Here is a 25,526-nt window from a genome sequence, read left to right on the forward strand (position 1 = left end):
GTATAGTTAATCCTCAATTTATGACCACAATTGCACTCAACATTTCTGTTGCTAAGAGAAACATTTCTTAAGTTAAATTTGCTCCATTTTATGACTTTTCTTGCCACAGTTGTTGTTGTTGTTGTTGTTATTATTATTATTATTATTAATATTAATTAGATTTGTATGCCGCCCCTCTCCAAAGACTCAGGGCCGCTCACAACAGTAATAAAAACAATATAGCAGTGGAACAAATCTAATATTAAAAAACATATAAAACCCTATCATTATTTTTTTTAAAAAAAGGAAAAAAAAAACCCAAACAGCACATTCATACCAAACATAAAACAAAGTATAAAAAAGCCTGGGGGAAAGGTGTCTCAACTCCCCCATGCCTGGCGGTATAAGTGAGTCTTGAGTAGTTTACGAAAGACAGGGAGGGTGGGGGCAGTTCTAATCTCCGGGGGAGTTGGTTCCAGAGGGCCGGGGCCGCCACAGAGAAGGCTCTTCCCCTGGGGCCTGCCAAACGACATTGTTTAGTCAACGGGACCCGGAGAAGGCCAACTCTGTGGGACCTTATCGGTCGCTGGGATTCGTGCGGTAGCAGGCAGTTCCAGAGGTACTCTGGTCCAATGCCATGTAAGGCTTTAAAGGTCATGACCAACATTTTGAATTGTGACCGGAAACTGATCGGCAGCCAATGCAGGCCATAGAGTGTTGAAGAAACGTGGGCGAATCTTGGAAGCCCCACGATGGCTCTCGCGGCTGCGTTCTGCACGATCTGAAGTTTCCGAACACTTTTCAAAGGTAGCCCCATGAATCACTGCAGTTCTTCACTTAGCAACATGTTTATTAAATTAATCTGGCTTTCCCATTGATTTTGCTTGTCAGAAAGTCACAAAAGGTGATCACATGGTCCTGGAACACTGCAACCATCATAAATTTGAGTGAGTTGCCAAGCATCTGAATTTTGATCACATGACCATGGGGATGCTGCAAGGGTCATAAGTGTAAAAATGATCATATTCATATGTCACTTTTTTCAGTGCCATTGTAACTTTGAATAGTCACTCAATGAACTGTTGTATGTTGAGGACCATCTGCATCTCACATGATTATCTGAGAACAGGTGGGATATAAATACAATTCAATAATTAACCAATCAATTTATTGAAAACGTTTTTCAAAATATTGAAAAAATGCTTGAAAAAGTTCAAGTAAACTTGGCTAAATTGTGTAGCCTCCATGTACAGACCAGCTCATGGGGAATTTCTCCCTTTACTAGTAGGAAAAGCAGTTGCTCAGTGGAATTAATTAGCCAAAGATGTGATGGACTCACCTTTGCTAGATGTATGTGGGTGGAGGCTAAACACCCATCTATTTGAGATGCTTTAATTTAGATTTCCATTCTGAGCAAGGTGGCAAAATGCCTGCTACATCCTTATGATTATATGACTCAAAGAATCAGCAGTTATGACTCTTGACCCTTAACCCACAATGTATTTGTATATGTCGAAGCATTAGGCTGTTTCAAATAACATTTGTCAAGACTGCCTGTTTAATCTCCCCCCAGCCCCCAATCCAATCTGTTGTACAGATGGAAGCTGTTCATTGCATAGTTTCAAAGGTTCTTGTTATTAAAAATGTATATTGCAAATTTAATAATGTCTGTTGTTTCTATAACGGTGGATTTAGAAAAAGCAACATATGAATGTGTCCTCTTCCTTTCAATTCTAATCAAAAACACCCTTCTTTGAACTTTAGAATTCTAAAACCTACCTCTGTTTTTATTATTTATGAGAACGACATTTAAGGTTCAAAAGCAAGGGATGCAGAAAGAGCCCATTCAATCCTGTAATATACAATGTTCAAAAAAATGAAGGGAACACTTAAACAATACAATATAACTCCAAGTAAATCAAACTTCTGTGAAATCAAACTGTCCACTTAGGAAGCAACACTAATTGACAATCAATTTCACATGCTGTTGTGCACATACAACTTTGTACAGAATAAAGTATTCATTGAGAATATTTCATTCATTCAGATCTAGGATGTGTTATTTGAGTGTTCCCTTTATTTTTTTGAGCTGTGTATTTTTCTTATATATCAGCAAGCAAATTACCGTGTTTCCCCGAAAGTAAGACATATGTCTTACTTTCGGGGAAACACGGGGGTATTGCCGCCTCCCTCTCATCTAGCTGCGCGCCGCCTCCTGTCCACGTCCGCACCGTCCCCCTCTCCATACGTCGCCGCATCTGCCACCTCCCTCTGATCCAAATGAGCGCCGCCTCCTGCCCACGCCTGTGCCGTCCCCCTCTCCATATGTCGCCGCGTCTGCCACCTCCCTCTGATCTTAATGAACGCCGCCTCCTGCCCACTTCCGTGCCACCCCCCCCTCCATACGTCACCGCGTCTGCCGCCTCCGTCTGATCCAAATGAGCGCCGCCTCCTGCCCACGCCTGCGCCGTCCCCCTCTCCATACGTCGCCGCGTCTGCCACTTCCCTCTGATCTTAATGAGCGCCGCCTCCTGCCCACTTCCGTGCCGCCCCCCCTTCATACGTCACTGCGTCTGCCACCTCCGTCTGATCCAAATGAGCGCCGCCTCCTGCCCACGCCTGCGCCGTCCCCCTCTCCATACGTCGCCGCGTCTGCCACCTCCCTCTGATCTTAATGAGCGCCGCCTCCTGCCCACTTCCGTGCCGCCCCCCTTTATACGTCACCGCGTCTGCCGCCTCCGTCTGATCCAAATGAGCGCCGCCTCCTGCCCACGCCTGCGCCATCCCCCTCTCCATACGTCGCCGCGTCTGCCACCTCCCTCTGATCTTAATGAGCGCCGCCTCCTGCCCACTTCCGTGCCACCCCCCCCTCCATACGTCACCGCGTCTGCCGCCTCCGTCTGATCCAAATGAGCGCCGCCTCCTGCCCACGCCTGCGCCGTCCCCCTCTCCATACGTCGCCGCGTCTGCCACTTCCCTCTGATCTTAATGAGCGCCGCCTCCTGCCCACTTCCGTGCCGCCCCCCCTTCATACGTCACTGCGTCTGCCGCCTCCGTCTGATCCAAATGAACGCCGCCTCCTGCCCACGCCTGCGCCATCCCCCTCTCCATACGTCGCCGCGTCTGCCACCTCCCTCTGATCTTAATGAGCGCCGCCTCCTGCCCACTTCCGTGCCGCCCCCCCTTCATACGTCACCGCGTCTGCCGCCTCCGTCTGATCCAAATGAGCGCCGCCTCCTGCCCACGCCTGCGCCATCCCCCTCTCCATACGTCGCCGCGTCTGCCACCTCCCTCTGATCTTAATGAGCGCCGCCTCCTGCCCACTTCCATGCCGCCCCCCCCTCCATACGTCACCGCGTCTGCTGCCTCCGTGTGATCCAAATGAGCGCCGCCTCCTGCCCACGCCTGCGTCATCCCCCTCTCCATACGTAACAAGACATTCTTGGCACTTCCTTTTATAAAACTGTTTTGTGGTGAATACAATACTGTTCAGGTTGTTAATAAATGTTAATTTTATGGTTAAAACAAAAAATTCGACAATTTTTTTCCAATATAAGACATACCCCGAAAGTAAGACATAGTGGGGCTTTTGGGGATAAAAAGAAAGTAAGACACTGTCTTACTTTCGGGGAAACACGGTAGTAAGTAAATGGTTACTGCAGTAAAGCATTTTAGATATTTGAAAAAATCTTAAAAGGGAACATCTACCTGGTTGTACACTATATATAAAATTACAGAGATATTTTTCTTGGACAGGTGCCCCATTTCCATCTGGCAGAATATACTGTACTCCAAATATTCTTGAAGGGAACATCCTCATTCTAATTAAATCAAGTGCAAGTTGGAGTTCATGCCAGATGTTAGGGATGGAGAACACAGGAAAGACAAGTAAGCAAAAATTTGGCCACACCGCCTTTCATTTTAACTTCAATGGTCTTCAACAGAATGACAGATAATTTTAGAATGAGTTTATTTGTGGCTCGCCAGGATGATGAAGAAACTTCTGAAAGATGGAGGTTTGATCTCCAAATTTTCCAAGTTAGCCTTATTTGACGTGGTGTCTTCCCAATCTGGTATAGTTGATGGCTTTTGCTTTCTTGGAATTGTGAAACTGACATCCAACTATCAGGAAGCAATCAGATTAGAAAAGAAGGTTATCTCTCCTGCATAAAAGAAATATGAAAATAAGAAGTGCTACAACCAGTCAGACCAAAAGCCCATCATTTGGTTTCTACAATGGCCAACCACAAGTCCAATCACCAGTACAATGGTATTCTATTATTCATATCATCCAGCCTTTGCTAATGTCTGCACTTCCCAGGATTCTTAGCCAGGCAACAGATCACATTATATTACATATGACAAGACTGTAATATAACTAGATAACCAATCATTTGGAGCCAATGCACTATTATTCCAGAAATATCAATATAGTGGTACATCTACTTATGAACTTAAATCGTTCTGTGACCAGGTTCTTAAGTAGAAAAGTCTGTAAAAAGAAGCAATTTTCCCCATAAGAATCAATGTAAAAGCAAATAATGCGTGCGATTGGGGAAACCACAGGGAGGGTGGAGGCCCTGTTTCCTCCCAGGAGATTCCTAGTGAGGCCCGACGGAGGCTTCTCCCTACCTTTTCCACTTACAGTTTTGGAGGCTTGGGTTTGTAAGTGGAAAATGGTTCTTGAGAAGAGGCAGAAAAATCTTGAACACCCGGTTCTTATCTAGAAACGTTCGTAAGTAGAGGCATTCTTAGGTAGAGGTACCACTGTACAGATGCTGTTGCCATGCTATGGCTCATCTGAGATTTATAAGAGAAAGCAGCCATACCAGGTCTCTCTGTTCTATTCCTCAATACTAATAGGCCTTTGTACATCTTCTTTGTACTCTGGGCTTCCCTTTCTCCTTAGTCTATGTAACTCTAATATATTTAGATTCATATAATTAAATATTAATAAATTAGAATCTGGCATGCTATAAAACAAAGCATGCAGCATTATGATCGTCATCTCAAGGCAGTTTACATGGAAAATTCTCTTAATATTACCTCCCAAATCATCCATCCCCCTCCCCTTGAAATAGTTTCTTTCTTAGAACAGACATTACAAAGACAGTCAAATGTACATTTCATTAGTCATGATGAATTTGGATCCAGTTTGTTTTAATATATTAATTCTTGTCTTTTGCTTGCAGGATATTTTGAAATGAGACATATTAATAATAAAAATAGAGGACTCAAAGGGAATATGCTCTGCTCTGTTTTTAGTCATGTGTTTAGTCAGAATCCATTTCAGGATATTAAATTGCTGACGGAATTGTAAAGTCGTATTGATTTATGCAAGCCCTGAATATAACATTTCTTATTTCAAAGGTTATAAAAGAAAGTGAAAAGCACTAGAGAAGGTGTGTTCAATTCACAGCTCATGGGCTGCATACAGCCCTGGACTGCTAATAATGCATCTCTACAAGATTGTAAAAACTATTTTAAAATAAGTTTATTTATATACATGAACTACATTATATATTTTATATGCAGCCCAGCACAATTCCTTTTCACTTAAGCAAGTCAAAAGGTTGGACATCCATACACTAGGACAGTGTTTCCCAACCTTGGCAACTTGAAGATATCTGGACTTCAACTCAATTATTTCCAGCTTCCAGAGGGCCTCTGGGGGCAGGAGAGGGCGTTTTTGCCCTCCCCAGGCTCCAGGGAAGCCTATGCAGGCAAAAAACAGGCCCACTAGAAGTTGGGAAACGGGCCATTTCCAGCCTCCAGAGGGGCAGGGGAGGCCATTTTTGCCCTCTCCAGGCATTGAATTATGGGTGTGGACACTCGTGCATGCATGATAGTGCATGCACACGCACTTTCGGCACCCGAGGGAAAAAAGGTTCACCATCACTGGTCCAGAGCATAAATGTGTGTGTTTTTGTTTTGTACATCATGTTGCAGCTTAATATGCTATTCCTGGTATGTGATATTTTGTATACATACAGAGAAAGCTTTGACTTTTATGATTGCTGTCAAACATCAGCCATAATACTAATTACTGTTTTTAACAATATGCAGGTTGTATTATACGAATGGATATTTTATATGTGAAATTATGCACTTATATTGGTCCTCACTGTCAGGAGGTTTCTCCGTTAGTTTTAGGTTGCTTCTCTCTTTGTTCAGTTTCCATTCATTGTTTCTTGTTTTGCCTTCCGGTGCTTTGGAAAATACATTGCCCCCTCCCCACTTCTTTCGGACAGCCCTTTAAAAGCCTGTTGCTTACCACACTCTTGGGCAAAGCATGTGAGCCATTTCCTCCTTTCAGTGGTCCACAAAATACATCTATAGCAGTGGTTCTCAACCTGGGGGGGGTGTCAGGATCCCTTTGGGGGTTGAATGACCATTTCATAAGGGTTGCCTAAGATCATGGGAAAAGACAAATTTCCCATGGTGTTACAAACTAAAGTTTCTATTCTGGTGCCTTGGAACATATTTTTATGTTATAATATGACCAATCAGGTCATATTGGAAGAATTGCACTAGACTTATGGTTGGGGGTCACCACAACATGAGGAACTGTATTAAGGGATCGCGGCATTAGAAGGGTTGAGAACCACTGATCTATAGTATGTAGATAATATCGTTGAAAAAGGTAGAAACATAGAAACGTAGAAGACTGACGGCAGAAAAAGACCTCATGATCCATCTAATCTGCCCTTATACTATTTTCTGTATTTTATCTTAGGATGGATATATCCCAGGCATGTTTAAATTCAGTTACTGTGGATTTACCAACCGTGTCTGCTGGAAGTTTGTTCCAAGGATCTACTACTCTTTCAGTAAAATAATATTTTCTCATGTTGCTTTTGATTTTCCCCCCATATTCTCATAGAGAGAACCCCTGAAATGATGAAAAGTCATGAAATTTCAAGTTTCAGAAATGCAGGGAATTTTTTTTTACAGGGTCTCAAACTTCGATTTCGTGTTGCACAGACTCGAACAGAACAGCAGGGTTAAAAGCATTTTTTCTTTCTTACCCCAAGCCCGCAATTGATTTAGAACATCTAAATTATATGCCACATAAATGTTTTTATCCTCTCGGTGACAAACTTTTTGCCTTAGAATGTTTAGCAAACTACCACTCCACACAGTGAATAATTGGATGGGAATTGGTAAGATATGGAATGGCATTGCTTCCCCTTTCTCATTCCCCTCATGAAGTGCCCTGGCTAGAGAACTCCCTAGGTATTTCCTGACTTTTATCTCCCTTCTGGGTATGAAGAAGCAGAGGAGCATGCTGATGAATCTAGCATCATCTTCATCTTCTATTGCCAGAAGTTCCAGAAAAGGGTATTTGAAAGGCTCTCCCATCCAAACAATCTGGATTAAACATGAGCTGACTTTCCAAAAGGAAACATCTAATCTACTTCAGATCTTACGTTTAATATTAGAAACATAGAAACATAGAAATCTGACGGCAGAAAAAGACCTCCTGGTCCATCTAGTGTGCCCTTATATTATTTCCTGTATTTTATCTTGGGATGGATATATGTTTATCCCAGGCATGTTTAAATTCAGCTACTGTGGATTTATCTACCACGTCTGCTGGAGGTTTGTTCCAAGGATCTACTACTCTTTCAGTAAAATAATATTTTCTCATGTTGCTTTTGATCTTTCCCCCAACTAACTTCAGATTGTGTCCCCTTGTTCTTGTGTTCACTTTCCTATTAAAAACACTTCCCTCCTGAACCTTATTTAACCCTTTAACATATTTAAATGTTTCGATCATGTCCCCCCTTTTCCTTCTGTCCTCCAGACTATACAGATTGAGTTCATTAAGTCTTTCCTGATACGTTTTATGCTTAAGACCTTCCACCATTCTTGTAGCCCGTCTTTGGACCCGTTCAATTTTGTCAATATCTTTTTGTAGGTGAGGGACAGGAACAAAAAAAATATTCAAAGCTAAGATTTATTAAAGTGTTTTTATTAGCAAGTTTTCACTGGAAAGTTCAGGGTGTGCTAATAGAGTAGGCACATGGGCTTCAGTGTTCGGCACACGACATTCAACAGAATTGCACTTCCTTGTTATGGTACGGCTACAGTACTCTAAATTTTCAGAGCAAGACTCAGGGCCAGCCTCTACTGTAGCAGTTTCTAAACGCTTCTGCTCATTTTGATTCTTTGCTTCTATCCCTGGAGCTGTTTGGGGCAAACCCTGGGCACCCGCCATTTGAGCTTGCTTGTTTGGCTTAGATGCAGAAGTTTTATTTTCATTCCCATTCACTTCAGGGGTAGTTTTGTCTCCGTTGGATCTGTAGTTATTGCACAGCCCTACTTGATTGTTAGATGATCTTTGTTCTATTTCAGAGAGGGGTTTGGTAAGCAATGCAGAACTTCTGCAGAGAGAGGAGGACGAACCCATTTCATTGGGAAGAATTGCTGAGCTCTCTTCAGTATCTGGAGGACTATGGGGCCGAAAATGAGGCACCGAGTGGAGAAAAACGTTTGGGGGAAGAGAACTTTGAAGCAAGGGTCTTTGGAACCTGCCTTGTAGACAACTACAGTGGAGAACATGCTGGAGAGCATTCACGTAGCCATCAGGAGAATGAAGCAAGGCACTGATGGGAACTAAGGAGTTCTGGACTCGTACGTTCCCAGATGAATGAGAGCAGCGATAGCATAACATTTCATTTCTACGTGGATGCAAATGGGAGCATTTCATGTCTGCATGCTGCTGTGGCTCTGAACAATGACATTGTTCATTTTGACTCAACAAATGGCAAGTGGGGTCCTGCTCACCCAAAGGCGACACTGCCGAACCTGATTCATGGTTAATGTTTACATTCAGTTCTGTGTTGCATGGTGAGTGATGAGTATGTGGGTTTGACAGCCTGCCATTGAAGAGCTCAGGGCAAATGTGCATTTCTTCACAGGTCCTCTTCTCCACTGCAGTATCATTGCTGGTGTGGCCTGCTAATGGCTGCAACTCATAGTGTTCATGTTCTTCTTCTATGTCTGCTTTCTGAGACCTTGAACCAGGCTGGTATTTATTGGAAGACTGCTTTTTATTTTGTTCTCCGTCTCCTTGGCCTCCTGACAACGCCTGGGAGAAAGCACCGCACTGCAGACTTTTGGGCAGAGGAATCTGGCCAAATGTCCCTTGGGGTCCCAGACAGCGGCACATACACTGGAAAAAGAAGGTTGCAAATGCCCAACTAATGCACATTATGAGCATCATAAAGGTGCCAAGCTGCGTATAGGCTAAAACCGTAGAAGGCATCATCATTGCTCCAGCTACAAATGTCGTCAACGCAGCCATCGCAATTGCTGAGGCCCATGCGGCTTAGAGAGAATATGACTTTCCCTTCTCGATCGGGATCTGGAGCCAAGCGGTAAGCGACGCCATAATGGACAGCAAAGTCCACCGATAAGCCAACTGCCACCGAAATGGTGACAGACTCCAAGACGTTTAGCTCCCAACCGAGCAGAACCAGGGATCCAACGGTGACAAAAATCGTTCCTGCTATGGAGACTATTGCATAGAGACTTATTATTATATTCCATGTGGTCAGCAGCATTACACTGAATGCAACAGTGACCGAAAGACCCATGGCAATTAAAGTACCGTCGGAGAGGCTATCTTGGAGGTCATAAAATTCTAGGTTACTCACAAACCAGCCACCACCTAAACCTTCTGGAGCAGAAACGAGCTCCTCTGAAATCCAGGTGTCCACCTCTTGATAGAACGTGTGCATCTTCTCATATGCCAAGGTAAAAAGGTAGGTGCTTTGGAACTCCAACACCACCGCTCTGATGGTATCATTTATATCAAAGCGAGGGCCAGGGGTTTTGCTATCTAAATGGTAGCCCGTGCTTCTTTCAAGCTCCATTATGGCCCTCTTGATGCATAACTCAAAGACCTCCTGCTTGTAGGGGAAGCTCCAGTGGCTACAGCAGGGATAAAGAGCTGGCTCATCACAGTCCTGGTTTTCCATCCACTGCTTAAATGTCTCAATAAAGCAGCTCGTGAAATCTTGCTCTTCCGTTTGGTAATAAAATGTCTGATTCCTCAGTTTCTGACAAAACTTTAAAATCCAGAGCTGCGAATCTGGGCTTGCAATATTGAAAGAACTATCCAGCTTCAGCATGCCTTTGCTTTTAGGATTTAAGGGATCCCCGTTATCCTCGGGGGAGACCCCCCATATAATAGTGATGGGCATATGAAGCTCCTCCCCATGATGGACCCGCTCAAACATGAAAAGCTTCTTGAATTCAGCGTCGTAGCGCTCGAAAGGATGGGAAGACCGGAACACTTGAAACTCAGCTAGTTCCAAAGAGGGTAGCTTCATCTTTGGATTTATACACACAATATATGCTCCCCCGACTGTTAAGGCTAGGAACCAGACCAACCAAACATATCGAAATTTTATCACAATGCATGGCAACATTTTTTCAAAAAATATCCTGGATGCTTCTGAGATTGCAAAAAACACTTTACGGACCACTTGGCCCAGCACTGTCCAGCAGCTTTTGCTATCGTAAACTCTTGCCTGTGGCTTCACAGCGCAACTAAAAATATTGAGGAGATACCGTTCGTGCAAGACCACAACTGCGGGCAACCATGTCACCATTAGGATATAATTCACCAAAATGGCAGTGCCAGCATACACACCAAAACACCTGATTGCTGTAATATTGCTGACATAATTAGCATAGAAGGCAGCAGCAGTAGTAAAACTAGTCACAAACATGGAAAGAGCCGCATGCTGCAACGTGATGCTCATGGTTTCTGAAGTGGCGGCATGCGACTTGTCAAATTTTGTGTAGCTCCACACATCACACAAGACAAAAGCATCATCGGCTCCGATACCCACAAGAATAATCAGTGCGGTAAGGTTCATAAAGGGGAAAAACTCAAAATTAAATACAACCCGATAGAGAAAGTAAGAAACTATTAAGGAGCTAATGATTGCAAACATGGTCATCAGCGTGATAAACAAGGACTTGGTATAGAAGCACATCACTAACAAAACAATGACTATGGCTATAGCAGGATACACGGTATCCATTAATAGATAGTCCTGGAATAAGCTATGCTTTATTCCAAACTCAATCCCTGTGATGACGGTGATCCCATCCGACGAGTTCCAGTTCTCAAAATTATCTAAGTAGATATTCATCATACTGTCTCCCTTTTCGGTAGGTAGAAAAAGCATACTATATTTTAAAGCTGGTAAGCCGTGGTCCAAGGTCTTTGGGGTTAGAAAATCTTTGTCTAGTATATAGTGGAGTATCTGGTAAACAGCATTGTACTTGGTACATTTGCGTGGCACGTTTGTACACTTGAGCTGGTCTTTCCTTCTGGCTGCCGTATCCCAGCAATCTGGCCCCAGGGTCCCATTGTAATAATATTTGGCACATGTGCGGAGGAGCTTCAAAGTATGAGAAACATCCCTCTCCACTATTTTTTGACACGAGGATCTGTTATTTAAAATGGCAATATAATTGCCTAATGTCCAGCTGGGGACAGCATGAAGCAGCAGTGGTCCTCTGGCACAGATCCCCAAACTGAGCATGCGATCGTATCTGTGGAAAGAAAAAAAATGAATAGTTATAGAAACATAGAAACATAGACATCTGACGGCAGAAAAAGACCTCATGGTCCATCTAGTCTGCCCTTATACTATTTTCTGTATTCTATCTTAGGATGGATATATGTTTATCCCAGGCATGTTTAAATTCAGTTACTGTGGATTTATCCACCACGTCTGCTGGAAGTTTGTTCCAAGGATCTACTACTCTTTCAGTAAAATAATATTTTCTCATGTTGCTTTTGATCTTTCCCCCAACTAACTTCAGATTGTGTCCTCTTGTTCTTGTGTTCACTTTCCTATTAAAAACACTTCCCTCCTGGACCTTATTTAACCCTTGAACATATTTAAATGTTTCGATCATGTCCCCCCTTTTCCTTCTGTCCTCCAGACTATACAGATTGAGTTCATTAAGTCTTTCCTAATACGTTTTATGCTTAAGACCTTCCACCATTCTTGCAGCCCGTCTTTGGACCCGTTCAATTTTGTCAATATCTTTTTGTAGGTGAGGTCTCCAGAACTGAACACAGTATTCCAAATGTGGTCTCACCAGCACTCTATATAGCGGGATCATAATCTCCCTCTTCCTGCTTGTTATACCTCTAACTATGCAGCCAAGCATCCTACTTGCTTTCCCTACTGCCTGACTGCACTGTTCACCCATTTTGAGACTGTCAGAAATCACTACCCCTAAATTCTTTTCTTCTGAAGTTTTTGCTAACACAACTGAGTTATAACTGAGTTATAACTGAATTATCAATGTTAAATGACCAGTAGTGGTGTTACTTGGAGGTAGCATCATGTGCTTATATCTACCTGTGTTGTCGCTGCTTGTTCCCTAGAGTAATTATCCCATAGCCCAAGGGTAGGCAAAGTTGGCTCTTCTATGACATGTGGACTTCTGCTCCCAGAATTCCTGAGCTAGCATGATTGGCTCAGGAATTCTGGGAGTTGAAGTCCACAAGTCATAGAAGAGCCAACTTTGCCTACCCTGGCCCCAGACCAACTGTAGTGTCTGAATGGTCTTTAAGGCAGCTCCATGTAGAGTACATTGCAATATTCCAAATGGCAAATAATCAAGTTATAAGCGATCATCAGCAGGGCATCATGATCCAGAAATGGGTGCAATTGGCACACAAGATGAAGTTGTGCAAAGACCCTCTTGGTTATGGCTGCTCCACCCTCAAGGAAGAGCTGCATACCAGTTTTGTCTGAGGGAGGGAAACCCCATCCAGTGTGGATGAGTGGAACTCACTGGATCTAAATACCTCATCCACTATTTTTGCTTGGATTAAGTCTGTTCAATCTCTAGACATTGGGAAAGATCCTTTATGGGCACCGAAATTGTGTGACTGCTTTTTGCAATCTTCTCTGCCGCTTCTCCAGAAAGTCAATGGGGAAACATAGAAGACTGGCGGCAGAAAAAGACCTCGTGGTCCATCTAGTCTGCCTTTATACTATTTCCTGTATTTTATCTTACGATGGATATATTATTATTATTTATTGGATTTGTATGCCGCCCCTCTCTGCAGACTCGGGGCGGCTAACAACAGTGATAAAAAACAGCATGTAACAATCCAATACTAAACAACTAAAAAAAACCTTATTATAAAAACAAACATACATACAAACAAACATACCATGCGTAAATTGTAAGGCCTAGGGGGGAAGAATAACTCAGTTCCCCCATGCCTGATGGCAGAGGTGGGTTTTATGAAGCTTACGAAAGGCAAGGAGGGTGGGGGCAATTCTAATCTCTGGGGGGCCACCACAGAGAAGGCTCTTCCCCTGGGTCCCACCAAACGACATTGTTTAGTTGATGGGACCCAGAGAAGGCCCACTCTGTGGGACCTAACTAGTCGCTGGGATTCGTGCAGCAGAAGGCAGTCCCTGAGATAATCTGGTCCGGTGCCATGAAGGGCTTTATAGGTCATAACCAAAACTTTGAATTGTGACCGGAAACGGATCGGCAAGCAATGCAGATATATGTTTATCCCAAGTATGTTTAAATTCAATTACTGTGGATTTACCAACCACGTCTGCTGGAAGTTTGTTCCAAGCATCTAATGGGAAGCCATTAGGAAAGGTTGCAAGCTGCTACTAGCTGCCAAGAAGATTCCCTCTGGTTGCTGGTGGATGGCTGAAAAAAAATTGTCCTGAAATCCAAGCAGGATTTTGGCACAGACCATGTGCAAAAGAGGTGTTTGTAGCCAGCCTCTAGTAAGCAGAACAAATCCTCTGTCTCTGGTTGTAAATGCTCCGTGCTGCAAATGCTCCATGCCAAAATCCTTGGATTTTAGGATGGACATTTTTCAGTTAACCCCCCAGAGATAAGAAGACAAGATGTTTAGATCAGTCGATACAGATTTGTCCCTCAAGTATAATGAAGAAGTCCATTGACTAATTACGCTTATCCAAGAGAAAACTTCATTTGGTTTGAACCAATTCTCTTCATTTTATTTTGCGAAGGAAAACCAGATTTATAGGAACATACCAGACAAAACTGATTATATTTTTTACTGCTCAAAATCAAGAACAAGCTATAATGCTTTTGGGAGTTGTCCGGGAGCTATAATTCTTTCGGGAGCTCTCAAACTCCAGAGACAATTTTGACAAATTTGCCCAAATTATAGCCAATATGAAGAAACCTCTCAGCCTTTGAAATGGGCATTTGTGCAATTCTCTATTCTCAAGCTTGCAGGGAAAAGTTCTATAAAGGTTCCTCTAACTCAGTGTTTCCCAACCTTGGTAACTTGAAGATATTTGGACTTCAACTCCCAGAATTCCCCAACCAGCATTCGCTGGCTGGGGAATTCTGGGAGTTGAAGTCCAAATATCTTCAAGTTGCCAAGGTTGGGAAACACTGCTCTAACTAGTAACTCCTCCATTTCTTTCAAGAATGAGTCCCATCACTATTGCTCATAGGCCGGTGAATAGGCTGAATGTTAACTTGATCAAACTTCTACTAAACTGCAGATCTTCAAACATGACAAGAAGTAGACTATGCACCATTCTCCATTTATCCTTTACTAAGATAGACATCATAGGACATTCCTGGGGCCAACTCATGAGCACTGAAATGTACAGAAAAATAGGGGAAACAGCTTGAACAGACATAAGAATATTGCTATGTACATCTTCCTACATAAATCATTCCATTAATTAGGCTGACATTAATATATTATATAATGGAATTTTAATATATTTCTTTCATGGTGTTTATTAACAAAATTGCCCTTCTTGATTGGAATTCATAACAAAAAGCCAATATTGATAGTCTCTGTACCTACTTCCCAAAACTACTAGCAGCTTTATTTATATTGATTGAATTATACATCTTCTTAAGCATTTCTAAGCCAAGTGCATTTTTAATAAGTTCACTGCAAACCTCGCTCCTCAATTGCAATTCTTTTATTTTACATAAACAGGATTTTGACTAACACTGCCTGGCTATTATAACAGATTTAGTATGGCCTTATTATTCTTAAACAAATTTAGAACAAGAAATCACCTCGAATTCCAAGAAGAAAAGAATAAGTTAGTGTTGATTGTTTCCAGATAAAAATATCAATCAAGCTTAGCAGAAAAAAATGAGCAACCTAATAAAAATGAAGTATTGGAATGCTATATTCTTATTTTTTCATGACAGAGCTCAGATTTATAAGGAATACGTAGCCTGTAAGCCCTGTAGGGTCACCCAGACAACAGAGGAAAAGAAGATTATGTACTTCAATTATTCAAACTCAGGCTGGGATGATGCTCTATCTGCTATTCTTTAGCACATTAGAGGCTGTCCATCTTTGCTGTTAAAAGTCACCTTCACTGAAGATAAAGATGGATTAGCTGCTCATACTTGGAAGATCAGACTTTGCCTGGAACTTATCAAATGCCTTCTAAAAACAGCCTTTAGGAAAGATGGCCATGGTCTATTTTATTGCTTGATCAAAAGGCATTTGCACAAGCTGGGCTTGAAGTATCAGCAGGATGTTTTCTACTTGTCTGTGAACTTCTAAAGAAAACACAACACTCATATTATTTCGAAATGTTTTTCAGATCTCTTATTCATACCACATGGATTTGCTTAGCAAAGAAAATTTGTACACTGCAGAGAGCTTTGAGGGTACTGTAAATCTAGAGCACATATTCCTCTCACATGTGAATTATGCACCCATGTCTCCCAAAATCCTCTTAATATTTTCTTGTTAAGAGAATCAGAAGAGAAACATTCATAATGGCAGGTCGCCCTCTTTCTAGAAGACTTTTGTCCACCATCTATTCTGTTGCCCTTTGGACAAACTCTGTTATCCCTAACATGAAAAAAATGTTTCAAACTGGGTAGGATGTTTTAAATAGTAGGTAATATTCAATTCCTAGTTAGCGATGCCATATATGGTTCTACCATTAAGCCTACGTGGGTGCCATATGTCAATCAGTTGCAGGCTACAAGCCTCAGAACAAGAAAACCAGATGGCTGGAGTTGATACATCATGCCCAAGACAATTTGTAATTAAATATTTATTAGTTAATAAATTGCTTAACAATTTAGCTGTTTTCCTCTCTGTTGGCAAAGCATAATCAAAATTCATTTTATAGAGGATAGAGAAAAACCCTTAGAGTAGATTTAAAGTTGAAACCAGTCAAACCATTACAGCAATTAAACTTGCTTTGACTGGAACAGATAGCAGTGACTTCAGTACAAAAAACTTCAAACCTCTGTGCGCTAAGAGTATGTATTGGAAGGAAATATGGACTCTGGCCAAGAAGACCTTCTTCCAATAAAGATCAAAGATTAATGAAGATGTACATTTTTCATTATTAAACAAATGGCAGCAGTTAAAAAAATCACAGAAGTTTGCAGTTTAGCACAGCAGTTTTCTAAACGTAACAGCCAGTCAAGGAGACCATAACACTTCAGTACGATTTAAACACTATAGAAAAGATAATAAACACAATGAAGTGAGCCTTTTAGAATCATACATTTTTCTAAAAGGAAGTCATGTATCTTCATATGTGGGTAATACTGCTACTTTACAAAGAGATAAATCATCTTAGCAGCTGTCACCTGGCATAAAAACATTCCATTTAAATTCAGTTAAGACCTTTTTGGAAACTTTATTAAAACCACAATAACAACCACTATTTTTAAATATTTCCAAAGTAATTATCTACAGTATAATTGATATTAATATAATATGAAATATGAAATGTCTTATTTCAAAAATTAGAAAGTTAAGAAGGAACTGAGAGCATTTTAATAACATTTTAAATAACATATGCTGTAATCAATGATTGTGATAAAGAATTGACTGAACCAATGTGAACTCATGGATTATTTTGCAAAATCTGGGACAAATAAAAATTATATCTCTTACCCACTGATTCCTTCATCTTAGAATCATGAAATTAAATATTAATATTAATAAATATTAATATTAATAAATTAATTCCTCTCCAACATATTAATTGGCTTCTTTTCTTGCACTGTTGACATAATACCATAATCATCTTTTTTTCCCTCTTCCCTACAAATTCTGCCAACATCACTATATTTTATATTGCTTGCTAAGAATTAGCAAACAGGGGCTCCTTGTCGAAGCCTTCTAGTACTCCCGAGGAGTGTCAGACTCAGTCATTATTCCAAATACATATACATGAATGTCTTTCATTTTGACACAGATCCTGTATCAGTTAAGGCCATTAGTTAAAACTAGACCTCGGTCTCAGCTATGGGCAAAATTAACCGCTACCACATGGCAGAAGAACTCATGACGTCCCTGAAGCAGCCTGTTACTTTTTTATGTGTTGGTTTCTTCTGGGAATTTGTAAAAAAAAACTTCAACTATTTGGATGATGAAAAACAGTTTCTCCTGCTCAGAACCAATCAATCAAAACCAGACTGTCTTTTTTCATCTCTGGGTGCAAAGAAAACTTTCCTTTCTCGGAGCATAGATGCATATTTGTATGTGCACATCAATTACTATACATATGTTTCAGTTCTTATTACCAACCATCTGATTAGATGTAGCCAATCAAGCAAGAGAATCATGCTGAATTATGCAGATGAACTATTTTAAAAGGCAAAGAAGTGTTTTCTGGGTTTTGGGAAAAAAGATGACAAGGCGGAGAGGAGTGAAAATCCTGTTTTGAAAATCTGAACTAATTCTTGTTTCTACATCAGCCATTGTCCAAAACAAACTCTGGAGAATCTATCCCAAAAGAAACGGATGGCAGTGTTGGGACAAAAAGAAGTATCAGGCAAGTAGCCATAGTTCCCTCTAAGCCAGTGATGGCGAACCTATGACACGCGTGTCAGCACTGACACGCGTAGCCATTTTTGGTGACACACGGCCGCCGGAGAAACAGAGCTTTAGGGAGTGCAATTGCCTCCCAGCTGGGTGCGCCTGCGCAGAGCGCAGGCTTGCCCACACGCTGCCTTTGGCAGCACAAGCATGCCTGTCCGGCCGGGGAAGAATCGCCCCGGCCCAACATCAGTTTCAGCTGGGGGGGGGGGGGCGCCGCCTCCCAGCTGATTGGCGTGGCGCCAAGCGTCCGAGCCCACCACGAATGGTGGTTGGCTCGCAGGGGCCGCTGGGAGCGAGGGGAGGGGTTGCAGGCCTATTTCAGGCCTCCTCCCTCCCCCCCCTGCCCAGGAAAGAGTTGTAAGAAAGCAGTGCATTTGAAAAGCGCGCTGCTTTCTCGGAAAGCCAGCTTTCCTGGCTGGCACAGGGCTTTCCCGCCGCTCCCTCCCCCCGAAAACACAACGGAGGTCCACAGCGAAGCCGAGTGGAGCAACGGGAGGCTCAGGCTGGTGGCGGCAGACCTCCGGGTTTTTTTCGGTGGGGGGGGGGCAGGAGGACCTTCCTGGCTTTCCGGGGCAGCTGGCTTGAGACTTGTGCCGGTCAGCAAAGCCAGCTGCACGCCGGAGATGTGGAGAGAAAGAAGGGAAAGAGAGGGAGGGAAAGAGGAGAGGACAGAAGGAGGGAGGGAAGGAAGGAAGGGAGAGAAAAGTGAATGAGAGGGAGAGAGAAAGGGAGGAAGAGATAAATGTAAAGAGGGAGAGGGAGGGAAATAGGGGAAGGAAGGAAAAGAGAAAAAAGTGGAAGGAAGAGAGAAGGAAAGAAAGGAAGGGAGAGAGAGAGAGAGAATATAGGAAGGAAGAGAGAGTGAGAGAGAGCAAGAAAGAAAGAGGAAAAGAGTGAGAAAGGCAGGGAGAAATGCAGCGTGTGGGGTGTGCGTGCGTGCGTGTGCCGCTGATGGTCCGGGAGCTGCAGCGTGTGCGTGGAGAGATGAAGGGAAAGAGGGAGAAACACAGGGAGAAACGCAGAGTGTGTGGGGTGTGTGCGCGTGTGCTGCTAGCGTGTGCGTGGAGAAATGAAGGAAAAGAGGGAGAAACGCAGCATGTGGGGGGGGGGTGCCGCTGATGGTCCGGCAGCTGCAGCGTGTGCGGGGGGGGGGGGGCGCGCCGATGCTAAGGCAGTCCGTCCGTGGTGGGGCTGCAGGGCAGGCACAGCAGCCCAGGGAGAAAGAGGGAATTGAGATAAAGAGAGAGGGAGAGATGAAGGGAAAGAGGGAGAAAGGCAGGGACAGAAAGATAGAAAGGAAAGAGGGAGAGAAAGATAGAAAGGAAGAGGGAGAGAATGGGGGAAAGGGAAGAGGGAGGATGAGATAGACAGGAGGGAGAGGGGGAAGTAGGATAGAGAGAGGGAAAAGGAAGGGCTTGGAGAAAGGCAGGGGGAGAGAAAGATAGAAAGGAAAGAGGGAGGAAAGGGGAGGGAGAGATAGAAAGGAGGGTGAGGGGTAGTAGGAGAGGGAGAGGGAAAAGGAAGGGCTTGGAGAAAGGCAGGGGGAGAGAAAGATAGAAAGGAAAGAGGGAGGGAGAGATAGAAAGGAAAGGGGGAGGGAGACATAGAAAGGATAGAATTATGGATGCAAGAACTCACTCATGTGTGATAGCGCACGCCCACACTTACTTACTTACTTACTTACTTACTTACTTACTTACTTACTTACTTACTTACTTACTTACTTACTTATTTATTTATTTATTCTTACTTATATGCCCCCCAGTCCCAAAGGGACTGCCGCTCGGACACTGTACTTTTCCGCCCACCCCGAAAAAAAATTAGAGGGAACACTGCCCTCGCCCCTCTGCTCCCTGCTCGCCTACCAGAACGGTGTTACAGGAGACGGTGCTAAGGTAAACCCTTTCCGGGTTATTAATTTGTAACAAAAAAAATCATGCCGGGCTCGCAAAAAAGAGAGTCTGAAAAAAAACCCTGCGTGGACGTCACGCCATTTGCTTCCTCCTTTGGTGGCTCATAACTAGATTTTTACAACCCCCCACCCCCCTTGATAAGCTTTTTCTTGAATCTGAACAGTTTGGGGGTTCGCCAAAGAGAGAAAAGTGAACGAGAGGGAGAGAGAAAGGGAGGAAGAGAGAAAAGTGAACGAGAGGGAGAGAGAAAGGGAGGAAGAGAGGAAGGAAGGAAGAGATAAATATAAAGGGAGAGAGGGAGAAAGAGAGGGAGGGGAAGAGGGGAAGGAAGGAAAAGAGAGAGAGAAAGAGAAAAAAGTGGAAGGAAGAGAGAAGGAAAGAAAGAAAGGGAGAGAGAGAGTGTGTGTGAGAGAAGATAGGAAGAGAGAGGGAGAGAAATGATAGAATAAAGGGGAGAAAAAAAAGAGAAATGAGAAAATGATTGAGGCAGAGAATGACAGGAAAGAGAAAGATAATTATGCATACAGTATTTGTTATTTAAACTATAAATATCACAAAATTATGTTTTTTTCTCAAGGTGACACACCACCTGAGTTATGCTCAGTTTTTTGGCGAATTTTGACACACCAAGCTCAAAAGGTTGCCCATCACTGCTCTAAGCTGAGCAGTGAGCAATCGCTCACTTAAAAATCATCATCAACTCAGAGTTTTTCAAACCTGCCCAGAAGCCGAGAGGGAAAGAGTGAGAGGGAAGGAGAGAGAGAGGAAGAGAGAGAAACAGATAGAAAAAAGAGAGGAAGGAAAAGAGAAAGAAAAAGAATGGGAGTAAGGAAGAGAGAAAGAAAATCAAAATCTAGTTTGAAACTAGCTCAACTATTTAAGTGGCATTTTGATATTGATAGAGTTGCCCTATTATGAGCTCACTGTTATAGACACACAGTACAGTATTTTATTTTGAAATTCTCTGAGGCAAAACAGGGTGGGGGTTTTATTTGTTTGTCTGTTTGTTTGTTTGTTTGTTTGTTTGTTTGTCTGTTTGTTTGTTTATTATTTCTGTGTCGCCCAGTCCGGAAGGGACTGCCGCTCAGACACTATACTTTTCCGCCCAACCCCCCAAAAAATTAGAGGGAACACTGCAAGTAGCATTACATTGCTTGCCAGCAGCTAACTCTGCAACATGTCAGCAGCTGAGTAATGATTAAGACGAGAGATCAACATTTCAAATGTACATTCCACTACAATAAAGTTAATAACTTTTACTTACCCGCATATTTTCCACATTACACATTGACTTTATGGCTGGTAAATTCCACAAGTCATCTCCACTCGCTGATGCAAACACCACTCGGGAGTAACGATCACCTGAAATTGTGATTAATATGTCGTGAAGGTCAGAGAGATCAACACAACTCGGGAATTTATTTATTTATTTTATTTATTTATTAGATTTGTATGCCGCCCCTCTCCGTAGACTCGGGGAGGCTAACAACAGTAGTAAACAGCATAAAACAAATCTAATGTTTAAAATAATTAAAAACCCTTATTTAAAACCAAACATACACACAAACATACCATGCATAAATTGTATAGGCCTAGGGGGAAAAGGGTAGTTCAGTTCCCCCAAGCCTGACGACAGAGGTGGGTTTTAAGGAGCTTACGAAAGGCAAGGAGGGTGGGGGTAATTCTGATCTCCGGGGGGAGCTGGTTCCAGAGGGTCGGGGCCGCCACAGAGAAGGCTCTTCCCCTGGGTCCCGCCAAACGACATTGTTTAGTTGATGGGACCCGAAGAAGATCAACTCTGTGGGACCTAATCGGTCGCTGGGATTCGTGCGGCAGAAGGCGGACCCGGATGTATTCTGGTCCGATGCCATGAAGGGCTTTATAGGTCATAACCAACACTTTGAATTGTGACCGGAAACCGATCGGCAACCAATGCAGACTGCGGAGTGTTGGTGTAACATGGGCATACCTAGGGAAGCCCATGATTGCTCTCGCAGCTGCATTCTGCATGATCTGAAGTTTCCGAACACTTTTCAAAGGTAGCCCCATGTAGAGAGCATTACAGTAGTCGAGCCTCGAGGTGATGAGGGCATGAGTGACTGTGAGCAGTGACTCCTGTTATGCAACCGGGGAAAATAAGGGACAACCATTGGTTCATTACTCAGCCAGCTGGCAGCTAAAGAGGGGAAACCCGAGGAGGTTTGACTGTTGAATACTGACTGTTGTATTAACGTTATGTTTATGTTGGAATAAAGCAGTTCAAGCAAAGCAGCAATTACGTGTTCGAATCTGTACAAAGTCACTTCAACTCCCGGTCCAAATAGAGCCGCAACTGGTGCACCAGGCAAACCTGGGCAAATGCCCCCCTCGCTACAGCTGAAAGATGTTTCTCCAATGTGAGCTGTGGATCGAGGAGGACGCCCAAGTTGCGGACCCTCTCTGAGGGGGTCAATGTTCCCCCCCCCCCGGGTGATGGACGGACAGATGGAATTGTCCCTGGGAGGCAAAACCCACAGCCACTCTGTCTTATCAGGGTTGAGTTTCAGTCTGTTGACACCCATCCAGGCCCCAACAGCCTCCAGGCACCGGCACATCACATCCACTGCTTTGTTGACTGGACATGGACAATTAATGGAACTCAATACAACGGGACAGAAGATTGGGCCACAGGACCTCCGAGCAGTAACCAATTTTTAGCCTAATGTAGTTTGTAGGATTATATGAAACTAAAATGGAGGGGGAGCATCATGACCCTACCTCCCCCAGCTAAAAATATTTTTCTAAAATATTCTCTATACTTTGAAAAGAGAATGACTGCATATACCATATTTTTCGAATATAAGATGCACATTAATTTTTTTTGGGGGGGGGGCAAGGAAAAAAAAAACCCTGCCTCTTCCTCCCAGCAAACAGTACAAATGATATACACTGTTTGGTGTGTATTTCTATGCATGTGTGCCTGACCCATAGAAATAGCAAAGAATTGGAGAAATGTACATTATGGCAGTACAGTAGACCCCCGCTCGTTGCGAGGGTTCCGTTCCAGGACCCCCCGCAACGAGCGGGTTTTCGCGAAGTAGCGCTGCGGAAGTAAAAACACCATCTGCGCATGTGCAGATGGCGTTTTTACTCCCACAGCGCTAGCGAGGAGCCGAAGATTGGGGGCGGGGCGGCTGTTTGCCGCCGGCATGGAGGGCTTCCTAGCAGCCCCCCAAACCCGGGTTGGGGGTCCGGGGGGCGCTGGCTCTCGGCGCTTTCGAGCTGAGTCCGGGAGCGAATTCGCTTCCGGACTCAGCTCAAAACCGCCGATAGCAAGCGGCAAGGAACGGCTTGTCTCGGCGCTTTCGAGCTGACCGGACTCAGCTCGAAAGCGCCGAGACAAGCCGTTCCTTGCCGCTTGCTATCGGCGGTTTTGAGCTGAGTCCGGAAGCGAATTCGCTTCCGGACTCAGCTCAAAACCGCCGATAGCAAGCGGCAAGGAACGGCTTGTCTCGGCGCTTTCGAGCTGACCGGACTCAGCTCGAAAGCGCCGAGACAAGCCGTTCCTTGCCGCTTGCTATCGGCGCTTTTGAGCTGAGTCCGGGAGCGAATTCGCTCCCGGACTCAGCTCAAAAGCGGCGAGAATGAACGGCGTGGGCGGGCGAAGGGCGGGCGGCAGCGAGGAGTTTGCGTGGGCGGTGGGGAAACTCCTCGCTGACGCCAGCAAGAGGGGGAAGACCCAGGGAAGCCGCTGCCATCTACGCATGCGTGCCCGGCACGCATGCGTAGATGGTATTTTTGACTTCCGGGTTGAAAAATAGCAAAGTACCCTGTTCGCAATGGTTGGGGACGCAATAAACGGGGGATCACTGTATATTAATGCCAGAGAGCTTTCTTAAATGTAGTCACACTAACTGCTCCCAATTATTGAAATAGATTACTCCAAACATGATGAAATTAGGATTTAACTCAGCTGCCTTATCTTAATACTAAAACCGGAGACTATTACATTTCAGATTGTACAGATGCTGTTAAAATTGATGTGTCTTTCTTGAAGTACAGTGGTGCCTCTACTTACAAATGCCTCTGCTTAAGAACTTTTCTAAGTAAGAACTGGGTGTTCAAGATTTTTTTGCCTCTTCCAAAGAACCATTTTCCACTTACAAACCCGAGCCTCGGAAACTGTAACCGGAAAAGGCAGAGAAATCCCTCCATGGGGCCTCTCTAGGAATCTCCTGGGAGGAAACAGGGCCGGAAAAGGCTGGGAGAAGCCTCTGTGAGTCCTCTCTAGGAATCTACTGGGAGGAAACAGGGCTGGAAAAGGCAGGGAGAAGTCTCTGTGGGGCCTCTCTAGGAATCTCCTGGGAGGAAACAGGGCCTCCACTCTCCCTGTGGTTTCCACAATTGCACACATTATTTGCTTTTACATTGATTCCTATGGGAATTATGCGGTCGGGAGGCCAATAATCAGTTGCTTGTGCTAATCAGGCTCTGTACTGTTTGCTGCAAGGAGGTAAATTGCTGGGGGTCAGAGGCCAAAGGCTGATGGTGGCTAGGTGGGGCTACATTCGGTGTATAATATGCAGCCAGTTTTTTACCCTCTTTTGGGGGTGTGTGTAAAAAAGGTGCGATTCTGAAAAATATGCAGTACTGTAGTAGCTAAATTGAAATGAATCACTTTTATTATTTTTAGAAAAAAATGAACAAATCTCCTGTTTATTTCTAACAACCATGAGCAAAGTTGTTCCTTCCAGCAGTCCAAAAGAAAGTGGAAATCTATCATTTTTGTCCCACCTATGATAAAAAAGGAAAGGCAAAAGATCTTAGGGGTGACAGAGGCTATTCAGACCAATCCCCTGCTTTATTTATTTATTTATTGGATTTGTATGCCGCCCTTCTCCATAGACTCGGGGCGGCTAATAGTAATAAAAAACAGCATGTAAATCCAATACTAAAACAACTAAAAAACCCTTATTGTAAAACTAAACATACATACAAACAAACAAACAAACATACCATGCATAAATTGTAAAGGCCTAGGGGGAAAGAATATCTCAGTTCCCCCATGCCTGACAGCAGAGGTGGGTTTTAAGAAGCTTACCAAAGGCGAGGAGGGTGGGGGCAATTCTAATCTCCGGGGGGAGTTGGTTCCAGAGGGCCGGGGCCGCCACAGAGAAGGCTCTTCCCTGGGCCCCGCCAAACGACATTGTTTAGTTGACGGGACCCAGAGAACTGGTCGCTGGGATTCGTGCAGCAGAAGGCAGTCCCTGAGATAATCTTTGTGCAAATTAAAGTGTCCTTGGCAGATGGTTGCCACTTCACAAATGGTATTATTACCATCTTAATATTGAAATGCATTTAGCTTAGTCCATAGAAGCCAGCATTCTTTTTCTCAGACAGAAAAGATCAAATCCCGGGAAATGAAAAATTGAAAATGAAGAGATTTAATTCAGTCAAACTCGTTGTGCTTGCAAATATAAAGCCAATTTTATTTTACAGCTAAAATATTAATCAACTCACTTGGAATGTCACAGAAAAAGCTGTCCTTCTGGAAATTCCAGTCAGCCTCCCTCTTCTCTCTTTCATAGTGATCCTCAGACCATCTGCCATCTCGATGACTGTCGAGAACAATTTTTTTAAAAAAATGATAAATTTCAAGTAGTCATTTTTATTCCAGCACTACATAGATTTAAAAAGTACTAAATCAGAGAAAAGTAACCAAACAAAATGCAGACTGAGGAGTTCTGGAAAGCTGTCACACTGGAGAACAT

At 43.5% G+C, this 25,526-nt stretch overlaps 1 protein-coding gene across 1 annotated transcript in view; it reads right to left on the minus strand.

Annotated features, from left to right (window-relative positions):
* Positions 1–7,938: 7,938 nt before the first annotated feature.
* Positions 7,939–25,526, minus strand: part of DISP1 (dispatched RND transporter family member 1) — an 81,214-nt gene continuing 63,626 nt past the window's right edge. The window contains 5 exon segments of the mRNA XM_070734362.1: positions 7,939–9,301; positions 9,303–11,495; positions 11,497–11,556; positions 21,041–21,138; positions 25,276–25,373. Coding sequence (XP_070590463.1) covers positions 7,943–9,301; positions 9,303–11,495; positions 11,497–11,556; positions 21,041–21,138; positions 25,276–25,373 — 3,808 coding nt within the window. The 3' untranslated portion in view covers positions 7,939–7,942.

This window comes from Erythrolamprus reginae, chromosome 1, assembly GCF_031021105.1.
Source record: "Erythrolamprus reginae isolate rEryReg1 chromosome 1, rEryReg1.hap1, whole genome shotgun sequence".
NCBI lineage: Eukaryota > Metazoa > Chordata > Lepidosauria > Squamata > Dipsadidae > Erythrolamprus > Erythrolamprus reginae.